At 44.5% G+C, this 12,001-nt stretch overlaps 1 protein-coding gene across 1 annotated transcript in view; it reads right to left on the minus strand.

Annotated features, from left to right (window-relative positions):
- snrka (SNF related kinase a) overlaps window positions 1-6,051 on the minus strand; it is a 44,509-nt gene extending 38,458 nt beyond the window's left edge. The window contains 1 exon segment of the mRNA XM_079164587.1: window positions 5,386-6,051. Coding sequence (XP_079020713.1) covers window positions 5,386-5,974 — 589 coding nt within the window. The 5' untranslated portion in view covers window positions 5,975-6,051.
- Window positions 6,052-12,001: the final 5,950 nt, after the last annotated feature.

Below are 12,001 nucleotides of genomic sequence, written 5' to 3' on the forward strand. Positions count from 1 at the left end.
CTCTAAACAGATTATAATACATCATTAAAAGTACTCATGATAAGAATCTTTTTAAATCAAAGCAAATATTTGTAATCTATTTTCTAATCATTTGAAGTGTGTGTTTTATGCAAATAAACTTTATAGATAATAAAAACATCTAATTTTTCACACTGACTGCGGGATGGTTGATATTATATTTGGGATGGTGGTGAAAGTTAGCCCAGTGTCAATTCTAGTTCTTGGAAAGAAGATCAGAATCTGCAAAAAAACCTGAGTCGGCAGGGCAGATCTGTACAGAAGAAAATTGCAATTGGTGCATCGTACACAACTCCGTCATCAGGAAGGGTTTCATTCTGAGCTCACAAGTGTGATTCAACAACACACATTAACCCAAGGAGCAATCTTGCAAACTATTAGTAGAAACATTCACCGACATTTTGTTTAGGAGGAAAACGGTTCGGACAACGAGGAAGCTGGTCTTGGGCACAGCGGTGGGAACCAAACGAATGAGTTCTAATGAAAGCGAGCCAGTCTGTGTCAACACAGGACTAATGTGACTGTAATCTCTGCACCCCCCAGTCCAAACAATAGCGTGGATTAACTGTTCTTCCCATCTTATTGGCAGCGGGCAACAGAAACCAGGGCTGCAATTAGGAAGCCGCTCTTCAGAGACGGACTCCTGATGCCGGCGTGGTGCAGACAACAGGGCCGGCCAAGCAGCCCTGCAGGGTGCAGGCACACATCCGCAGTGGGAGGGTGAGACAGGTCATCAATGTAGACAGGAAGGCTTTTGTGAGTGTAGGGCTTTCCGTCAGCTACGCAATGTGTGGACATTTTGAACCCCTTAATGAAGCTTTGACCCGTCTCCGCTATCAGCTGGAACGTGATGGTAAGACATCACCCTCTGAAATGAATCGAATTGATTACACTGCACTTTATCCCGCCTCCAGTGTGATTTACAAATATAAGAAATAAAAGGTCAAGGAATGCAGTTCTCCATTACGCTGTGCTGATAATCTTTACTTTTATCTCCCAAGCATACCTAAAAACACAAGCCTGTTTTGGCTCCAAGTGAGACGAGATAAAAGGGGCTTTGCTCCCCACGGATGGCTACTAGAAAACCAAAAGTACACCTTTCTGAGGCTTGGTCTGCAAATGTGAGTGTAGTTAAAAAATGTTTGATATTTATGGATTCTGAATATTTGAAACATTCATTCTACGCACTTTCGGTGGGGTAAATCTCTAGTTTCAAGTATTCTTCAATACAGCATGATGTTCATTTAGTAAATGATGGTCCATTTAGAGTCAAACAGACCATAAAGCAGAGTATGCTTTAGGGCAGGGCTACGATGAGATTGACAGGTCGCTACAGCTGCAAGAGCCGTACACGACGTCTCTACGTCACTCCTACGCTGCTCAAATGTGGTCACTTCCGTTCACTGGTTGCAAAAAAAACAAGATGGCGACGGCCAAAAACGTCCCAACTCGAGGCTTCAAAACGGCAGTTCACAAACCAATGGGTGACGTCCCGACTGCGTCCACTTCCTAAGTACAGTCTGTGGTTGACACTGCTGTCAAAGTGCATCTAAAAATGTACAGAATCTTCTCCCAGAGGTGCATGCCCCCCCCCCCCGATGGTCCGCCAACCTACGGCTGAACCGCTTCCTCCAACCTTCAATGCAAAGTTAATTTGATCCCACATGATTTGATCAGTCTGGTGTTATAGAGGAGAGACGTGCAGCGACAGGTCACAAGACATTTATATTTTAACTATTGCTCTTTAGTAATAAGGAAAAGTACTTATGATCTGATTACTCAATGGAGTAATCGGTAGAATACTCCATTACTAAAATGATCAATAGTTGCAGCCCTACACCCACCACAGTGCCACAGAATCCTGTAGGAAACACTGGCCGTGTATTAAAATCTTTTAATAAAAATCTAAAATGTTATGCGCTCGAAGTTGTGTCAACTTTGTCCTGTGATATCAAAAATCGGTATTTTTCAAGGTACTGCATCGAACTTAGACAAGTGCAAACAATAAGCCCTTTCATCTCATTACACTAATCTTCAGAGCCACAGACACACGAGGCTAATGGCTCTGACCACAGCATGCCTCTGCAACACTTAACTAAACTGCTGCACAGAGGAGCACAGATAACATAGCACCAGAGAGCGGCCATCAGTGGCTCAGTGTATTCTCAACTAGTGCTGGCGGTATACCGGTTCAACCGGTATGCGGGATGAACAAAGACAGACTGGAGATGCACCGATAGAGTTTGACACGTATGCAACACTGATTACCGTGTAATATGTGTGGTATTTGTTATAAATGTACGTTGGTACGTAAAGGGTGATAAGAAGCTGTACATGGAGGGGCTTAGGAGCCAAGGGAATGTAGGTGAAGGAAACCGGAAGAGACATGCCACACAAACAGCTGTTCACCGCTTGTTGCGATCCTGTAGACCAGATTCTCAACTGATGGGTCGTCGCGGACCCGTTTTCAGTGGGTCGCGGGCCTTTGCCTGAAAGCAGCGGAGTTATTCACGCTCCTTTCCAGCATTTACGGCACTTGTTCAGCGGTGCAGGAAAAACACAGGCCAATGCGTTGTAAATCACGTCACGTGATGCAGTTCAGCCAATCAAATAAGGGTATTCAGACACGTTTCCTGACTCCAGTGAGATGTACCCACACCGTGACACAGGGAGGAGAGACAAGGAAAGACATCATAGAGCAGAACTCCTGTTAAGCTACATGTGAAAGTTAAATGTCTGAATGGTCTATTTCAAGTATCTAAATTGCTGAAAAGACCGCGTTCCTTAACCGCGCTTAAACTTATTAAGTGTATGAGTGCGAAAAAAATACAGTGATATACCGTGATACCGCCAGAGTTTTGCAAAATACCGTGATATACACTTTTGGTCATACCGCCCAACACTACTCTCAACACTACAACAACCGCAGAGGGCTGTGGCTGTACAGCACGGCCAGAAGTAGAACCTCGGTGCCTAAGTGCATCACATACACAGCAGCTACCTGGCAGAGAGCGCAGCTTGTTGGGCCCATAAACAGCCCGGCTCAGCACAATAAAGCATAGTGAGCTGCATACATCCAGTGCCCATCAATAATACTGATTAGTAGGGCTATCAAACGGCCTCTCAGCGCAGATGGTGGCATGCTAGAAATACGTGGAATGGAAAAGGGCGTACGATACAGCTCCATGGCGGCTCGACGCACAGCTCGTGGTGGAATACGGTTACTGGGAAGAATGGTGCAAGATAAACGATGGCTCCTAGTCTTCAGACGTTGACCTCAACAGTTGGGCAAACCACGTATCCTCAGGAGTTTGTCAAGAAAATAGAGTCTTCTTTCACGATGAAGACCCCTCTGAAGGCGGTGCTTAATTGGTTTCTTAAAATCGTGGATAAAACACTTAAATATGGCAAATATCTGTGTTATTTCCTTATGAAACAAAATACAACAGTCTTTGCCTGAATGGTTCGTCTCCCTGGACTTCACAATTAATATTTTTTTGTTTTTCATGTTCATTCGGTTCTTTGTCAGATTAATACATTTTGTGTTGAAGGGTTAGTCAAACTTTTTACTCCACAATCAAACATCTTCATTTGCCAGATGCCTGTGCGCACCAACGAACGTGCAGCATTGTCTGGTTCAGGTTCTGACCCTAACAGCAATATTTAAATATCCCTAAAAGGAACAAATGCTGTTTGCTGTCCAGCATTTACATTAACTACATTTTAGGTCCTGTTTTCAAACATATGAAAACATGGGGTTATGCCGCGGGTATCGATATGACAACTCCCTTTTGCTGGCTGTCATAGTAACACAACACGCTTTTACTGCTTGAGAGATTATCAAGAGCTCGGCAGTCAGATAAAACAGTGACCGTCAGAGCAAGCCATAGAAATGTTGACACGTCTCAACACAGTCCGAGACGCTCATCAACAAAACTAAACACTAGTCCCCACTAGCTCCCTCAACCTTTTAATTAAAAACGTCACATTGAAGAACAATACAACTGAATAATCCCGTTCTACATATCACGGCTCGTACTACAGGTCAGCAATGTTCTGTTAGAAGCCCACATGCCCCAACCCTCGGGTCTCTATGCGCCACATGCAGTAATCTGGCATTGTTAGCCAGCTGTTCATTCAGACCGTCTGCATGTTTCCTGATTAATCCATCAAGGAGCTCTAAGATGCTTCCAGTCACTTCTTAGGGGTCAGTGTGGGGGACTTCCTCTGTGAACAACAGAGCAATAGACCTCCTTCACTGGCCCGGGTCAAACATACAATATGGAGGTTCTTATGATGAGTGAGTATGTGTCTGTCTGTCTGTCTGTCTGTCTGTCTGTCTGTCTGTCTGTGTGTGTGTGTGTGTGTATAAAGGTCAATGGGAAAAGTAACCACAGTTTCCTCATTGCTTGTGCCACACCTATTAAGTTGCCGAAACAGGGGAAACAAATAATGCTGAGTTGACTGCCTCTGAAAGCATTTTCTGCACACACAAACAAATCATGAGACTGATTTCAGGCTCCCTCCAGGATTAACACCACATGAGCAACCACACCGGCCGAAGAACATCTCGTTATCCAATTCAAGAGCTGGACTTAGTCCCGTGTTCCTGCCGTCGTTTGAGCTACCTGATGAGATAGATATATCAGCAATGGACGGACACGCGATCCATTTGTCTGTGCTCTGTCAAGCCTCGTAGAAAATCAATGAGCCAGTTAATTCAGTGCAATGGGACACCCACTGACATCAGTGCTAGAAGAGCTGACCTTGTAGCACATGGCCCACGGCGGCCAGCAAAACGATCAGTGTCAAGTACTGTTAGCAGCATAATGCTAATGGAACACACAGCTCGGTATTCACAAGTCCGGCTCTGGTTGTTCCGTTGCACGGAGCCCTGGCGTGGGATTGAGGCGATCTAAACGCAAAAACGAGCCGCGGCGAACACGTGAGCAAACTAACAGCCATGGTGTTACAGCAAGGTGTGATGAAAAAATGTGTGGAACAGGTGTTAGCCACACAGCTACCTCATTACACCACTGTGCCAAAGCTGGGTTTTAATAGGACTTTGATAAAGATGTCCTGTGTGGTTTGATGCCAGAAGCCCCATGTTCTGATACAGGGACGGAATTTTTTCGGGAGGTAAGGGATTAAATAGGTGGACTGGACACTTAGTTAGCGCCACGGGCAACAAGCCCGGTGCATCCAACTTAAAACAATCGATGGATTATAAAGCTTGAAGGCACCAGACTTTCAGAAATGGGCTGAATCAAAGAGAAGCTGCGCTGTATCACTCTGCCATTTTCTAATGAACAGCATGACTAATTTCATTGCTTTCGCATCATTCATCAGCCTACATGTTTTGCATACCTACGGCTGGAGCATCATACTCATCGCCCAGCAGGATTTCAGGTGCCGAGTACGCCAGAGATCCACAGCTGGTCGTCAGCTTTTTCCCCGGCTGAAACTTGTTGCTGAATCCAAAGTCGGTGAGCTTGACGAGCCCTTGCTTTTCGAAGAACACCACGTTCTCCGGCTTAAGGTCCCTGTGCACCACATGCAGCCGATGGCAGTAGGAGATGGCATGGACGATCTGGGCGAAATATTTCTTTGCCAGCTCCTCATTCAGACCCTCCTCGTGTTTCATGATGTAGTCAAACATATCCCCTCCGTCGCCTAGCTCCAGAATGAGGTAAAGCTTGGTCTGGGTGTCTATCACTTCATACAGGCGCACAATGTTGGGGTGCTGGACCAGCTTCATGCAGCGGACCTCCTGGAAGAGGTGGCCCGTGGCCACGGTGTCGAGCTTGGTCTTGTCGATCACCTTCACCGCCACTTTCTCCCCGGTGAAGACGTGGCGCGCCAGCTTGACCACAGCAAAGTGGCCGCGGCCCAGCGTCTTGTCCAGGTCGTACAGGCCGGCGATCTTGCCGTCGTAGCCCCGCTTGAAGCCTGCCATAGCTGGAGAGGGCGACGGGGTGAGGGGGGCCCCCACTGCAGGCCGGGGCGGGTTGGCTGAGTTGTGCGGGTCCAGCTTAGTTCAGTTCATCGAAGGATGAAGGAGAAACCCATGGCTCCAGCTTCCTAGAAGATAGGAAACACACCCATTTACCACAATTTCAATAAACACTTATTACGTTACACAAGTTGACCAGTAAACCGAAACTAAACATATCCAAATACAATGGAAAACATTTCTCTGGTTCACCTATACTTATTTGAATGAATAATATACCCACGCACTCCCTTACTCACAGTGAAGCATTGGGCAGAATAATGCTTGGATATGTTATTATATATGTACGTTATACTTGAATCCCCTGCTTGCTGCATATTCAGAGGAGGCAGGTTGGGCTTGTTTTGACAGGATGGCTGCTGCTCTAACGTTAGCTAGCGTTAATGTATCCTGGCGTACTGCAACAATAAACCAAGTTTCCTAAACTGTAATAAATGGCTTCCTATAGTTGCATGCACATGCTGCTGTTTGGCTACCGTGGTGGAGTTTGACAGACTAGTCCAGAAGTCCGCTGCACAACGGGCCCAGCGGTAGCACCAACAACTCACGTTAGCCTCACGCTACCAGGGGCTAGCTCGTTGTTCATTGATTAACAGACGTTAGCTTACAAGCCGACTGGCGTGAACCGCTTCCGTTAACACAAGTTAAAATGTCGCCCGCTACTTCACAAACCCAACTCGGCGATAATCTCTCAACAAAAACATTTAGCGGTGTAACAAAGCGCTGGCCACACATGTACACGAGTGCTTCACATTTCACACGGCTAGCCCTGGTTAGCATATAGCAAGCTAAAGTTACTCTATCGCTCGGCTCACCTCTCCAGCTTCGGTAAACATAAAGCCCCCGAGCCCGGTCTCTACCGGGAGCCCTGGCTCCAACGGGTGCTGTCTACTGAAGCTTCTCGCAAACTGTCGGGGAAGACGAGGAGGTGGCCGCGGCACTCAGAGGGTGCCTATGCCCGGGGTTCATCTGTAAAACGAGGCATTGCATCGTTGGCAACGGCAACCCTGGTCGGAATCGTTGTATCCTCCCAGCCGCGGCGGTGGGGCTGTGATGCTGCCTTCACGTGCTGAAAGAAAATGTCGAGATTTTCAACACCATCAGATTTCTCCAGGATTACCATGGGGGAATCATCGTACACCTGTTCGGAAAATATATCCACTGTTCAAAAGATATGCATCTTGTTCGGTTGTGAAATGACAAAAAAAGTTATTTTCATTTCACGGTTTCGGTATTGTTGTTATCATTGTTGGCTTTCCTGCGGGACAAGTTTGACAAGTTGCATTCACTATTTGGAAGCTTCAGAGTTTGGTCCTTACGAGGACCCCAGAAAGGCTGCACAAGAACATCGCCAACCGCATTCAGCTCTGACGTCAAACGAAGTCTTTTGATTGGGAAAGGTGGCTGAAATATTATTCTATTTACACAACAATGAATGGCGGTATATTATTTGTAGCTCATTGATAAAGGCATGGCAGTGGGTTCCTAATGAAAGGGACGGTTTTAAATTAGTGTGTTTTGAGATAATCAGTACGTCCAATATGTTGCCCAAATAGCGTATCATTTAATAGCAGGCGACAACACTTGAAATAGTGAAAGTATAGTGTATTTGTGTATCATTGTACATGGTTTACAGAGCCTTCTGTCCGTGTGTTACTGGTCCTCTCAATACATGGCGTACAGTGACATCTAGTGACGGACAATAAATGTGCCTTGAATACCATTCATCTATCAACTTTAACACATAATTGCAATGAAGCCATGAGTCATGTTGTTAGCCCCTTTAGTGCTTTTCCAGTTGAAAACTCAGATACATTAGGGTGTAGGTGCTTCCATCCAGTCGTACTGCCTGATGCAATTAAGGTGAGACTCTACAGGCAAAAACAGTGTTTTTCATGCACTGGTCAATTTTGAGATATTTGGGCTATTTTTGCTTCCATAACATGTCTTCTTTCAGACTAGTAAAAGAAGAAAAAAAGATCCAAAATACACATGAAGTTGTTTATTTTACTACTTTGTCTATTCAAGTCTGTATTTCTCCTGAATTCATCAAAACTGGGGAAGTGTCATGGTGATATCTATTAGTTTAATTAAAATATATTTTTTAAAAGTAAAGAGCAGTCCTTACTTTTCAAACAAAAAGTAATGTGGTCAGATGTCAGCAAGTGCATGTGTCGCATTACAGTGTGAATGCTTGAGTCAAAGAGGAAAGGGTCACATCAAATTAGGAATTTATCATATGATGTAGCATTCTCTATCCTGATCTACTGGGAAGAATGGCGTTCATCCCTCCAGCAGCATTCAGAGACTTGCACTAAGGCTGTTCAAGCAGCATAATACCTTATTAACATAGGCTACACAATGTTATTTGTAGCCTTCAATTTTTCATTCATTTGTAGGTAATTTAGGTTTTAGCCACAGTGTGAAAGACAAGGACATTATGACCTGAGCTAAATATGTATTTTTTTAATTTATCTATTTAATATAATATTTATTTATAACTGACCATATATTTACTTATCTACATTTGTCAAAGTATCTAATGATTTGGTTATGATTTCATACTCGCAGCAATAAAAACAATGCTAGCAGTGTTTCTTTCTAAACTCAAGATGGAAGTGTTGCCTTGTATTTGACTCATCACCACACCGTGCAGTAGGGCCACTGATTCACTGTTCTCAAAATATCAGTTCTTAATTTAAAGCTGTTGTAATGAACCTATATGTCATAGTGTAAGTACTATGACACCATGGATATACAGTCTTCTTCTTCTTCTTCAAAATATTGCATTACCGTCAACTAAGTTTCTCGAAATCAGCATCACAGAGAACCTGACATGGTCCTCACACATCTCCATCCTGGTTAGCAAAGCTCATAAACGGCTCTATTTCTTAAGGAAACTTAACAAGGCAAAATGTCGGTGCCAAGTTTTTGGTAACTTTTACAGAGGAGCAATAGAAAGCATCCTGACTGGAAACCAACTGGAATAGGATGTGCACGGCCCAGGAAAGGAGAGCTCTACAGTGGGTGATTCAAACCACCCAGACATCAGTGGTATTGGTGACAAGGGGTGCCTGCAGAGAGCTAAAAGGGTATTAAAAGACAATACCGACCCAGCCACAACCTGTTCACCCTGCTGTTCACCTGTACCACCAGATTCAAAACAGCTTCTTTCCTCTGGCTGTGAGACTCCTAAATTCATCTTCCACCCTCCACCATATAATGTAGTTTTCTTTTCTTGTGTAGCAAAATAAGACAACAGCTGTGTTTCATTGCCCAACCCTGTTGAACAATGACAATAGATCAACCTTGAACCTTAAACCTTTAACTGCTGGATTTAAATTAACTCTCCACTTACTAAATAAAACAATAATAACTCCCTCCCACCCATTTCCCACTCTGCTCCAAAGTCTCTATTTCCCAGCCTAACAGCTTCTCTCAGCTACTGCTCCACACCTTCAACAGAGACTCCCACAACACCCAGAAATCTTCTTGCTGCGTCTATAATTATGTCAGTTTTCTCAGATCTTCTGCTCCAGCAGAACAGTTAATTACCATTGCCACAAGGTCAAAAACGTTACCCGTACAAAAGCAAAATTCCGTATGCTTCCTGACTGACTTGTCCTCCTTGGCTTCCTGTCTCACACCATACAAGGTCTTTGCAGATCCAACCCTGATTATTTCTTTGTCCATACTCTCTTTGGACAGGTAGCCTCTCATGCTGCCTTTGCAAAGATGACACTCTGGTTCTTCCTCACAGTCTATTTCATGTTCACTTCCCCCACATTTACCACATGTGGCAAAAAAATATGGGCTGGCTGTAGCTAGTGGGTAGAGGGGGTTGACTTTTGACCACAGGGTTGGTGGTTTGATCCCTGGCTCCTATTGCTCCCACAGTCCTCTTGATGAAGTATCATTGAGCAAGACACTGAGTAGCATGTTTTTTTTCTAACTAATGCTTAGGATGTATAAATGCAGAGATCAATCTTTCCAAACTTCCAACAGCTCTGATGTTGTAGCGGTTCTGTAACATACTGCTTTATGTACTAGAGCACGACTGGATTATGGACCGGGCCACGGGCCAGCGCTCCAGGGCCTCGTACTGCCAGGTGGAGTCCAAGCCTCAAGTGTAAGACGTCTGGAGGAAGTTGAGCGCCATGGCCCTCAGTGCGCAGGCCCTTTTGTCCTTTTAGGGTGAGCCAACCACTAAGGCCCCCCAGACCCCTCAGTGGTTACAATGTGAGGGCCCCTTGATGTTTAAAGAGTGAGCGGACCACTATCTCCTCGGCACCTAAAGGGTTCCAAACATAAGCTGGCCAACAGGGCCCCCGTGCCTCAGTGTGAGTTGAGGGCCACCAGGGCCCTCGTGCATACATGGAGTGCAGCACATGGGGCCAGGAGCATTTACAACGGCTCTGGTCAACTTGAAAAGACCAGAGGTGAAGGTTTAACTTCTCCCTCTTACTTTTTAACCCATTTCCCCACAGTGGGCCTCACAGAGCTTCACATCCAGCCCCGTCTATCAGACCCCGGAATCTTCATTCCAACCACGTAGGGTTTCTTTCTCCCAACACACCGCATTGACTCGATGAATCCACTTAATTTTTTTTCTTTCTCTCCTCTGAGGTTGCCCTCTGCTTCTAAATTCAAAATGCTTGACATCTATCTCCCCCGCTCCTTGCTCCTCCATCTCGACCTCCGCTTATTAAGGTCAATCAGCCTACGTCCGGATAGGCAGTCGCTTTTGCTTTCTCATTTCATTTCATATTGCACTCAGCAAACATGCCAAGCCTGCAGAGACCTTCTTTGGGTTTGCTATACTTTTAAGTAGCCTACATTGTGCTGGTAATACAAACGCTTACTTACATATAATTGTAAAGGACAATTTTTACATTTGATAAGGGGGGACACAAGTTAATAGGGGAGAAAATGTAACTAATAGATATCACCATGACATTTCCCGAGTTAAATAGACATTAAGACAATTATTTGTGTATAACAAGCCTATGTCATATTTGAAAATGTAAGACTAAATATGTAAATGATGCATTACCTTGTGCTATGTGCTAATTTGCATTTATTTCCAGAACAGATATTTGACTATTGGATTAAGCCAGGCTCAAAATTCTTGTTTCATTTTGTTGACACATAAGGAGGTTTTTACAGAGGGAATATCGGAAATCTCTTTGAATCACTCCATAAATCAGATAATACTGTCAACAGCTGTAAAAAAAATCAATTTAATTCATTCATTCATGTTATTAGTAATAAAATGTTGTATAAATCAGGCTTTGAATGATATATGAATAAACCCTTCTGTAATGACTTTCAGAATATAGATTCTGAGTGAAACTGTAAAGTTTGGTTGTGTGTGAGTGCTACTGAAGTGGAATCATTTTGAGAAAATAGTATTTAGATGTATTATAAAATGACATACATTTTGAAGACACTTACAGGTAAATAAGGTATTTGCTGTAAATGTCTTATGGAAAAAGGTTTTTGAATATTATAATTTTGGATGTTTTTTTCCTGGTCTGGAAGAAGACAAAAGTGGAAGAAAAAACGATGTTTTTGCCAAATAAAAGGATCTTTGTCCCCCGCAGCAGATCAATACGCACAGCGTGTAATAGTTATCAGTGGCCCACATGTGACAATTACAGAGGCCCGTGTGTCATCGCGAGCTTTGAGCGCGGGACTTCTCCTTTGGCGGTAGGCGGAGACTGGACGCAGCAGAGTGGAGTCGGTATCCAGGCAGCTGCTCTGCCCGTCTCTCTCTCTGCCTCTCTGCCTCTCTGACAGCTAGGCTAGCTTGTAAACAACACCTCAGAGCGCCGCCGGTGTCTCGGAGAAGCGAAAGACTGAACGCGCCGCGGTGTGTTTGGACTCGTAGCGCTGGTGTCCGCCTCCGTCCTTATTTTTCCTTCCACACGTCTTGTGCTCACCACGAGTCGTCTCTGCGGGGAGGCACTG

This window comes from Pholis gunnellus (genome assembly GCF_910591455.1).
Source record: "Pholis gunnellus genome assembly, chromosome: 8".
Lineage (NCBI taxonomy): Eukaryota > Metazoa > Chordata > Actinopteri > Perciformes > Pholidae > Pholis > Pholis gunnellus.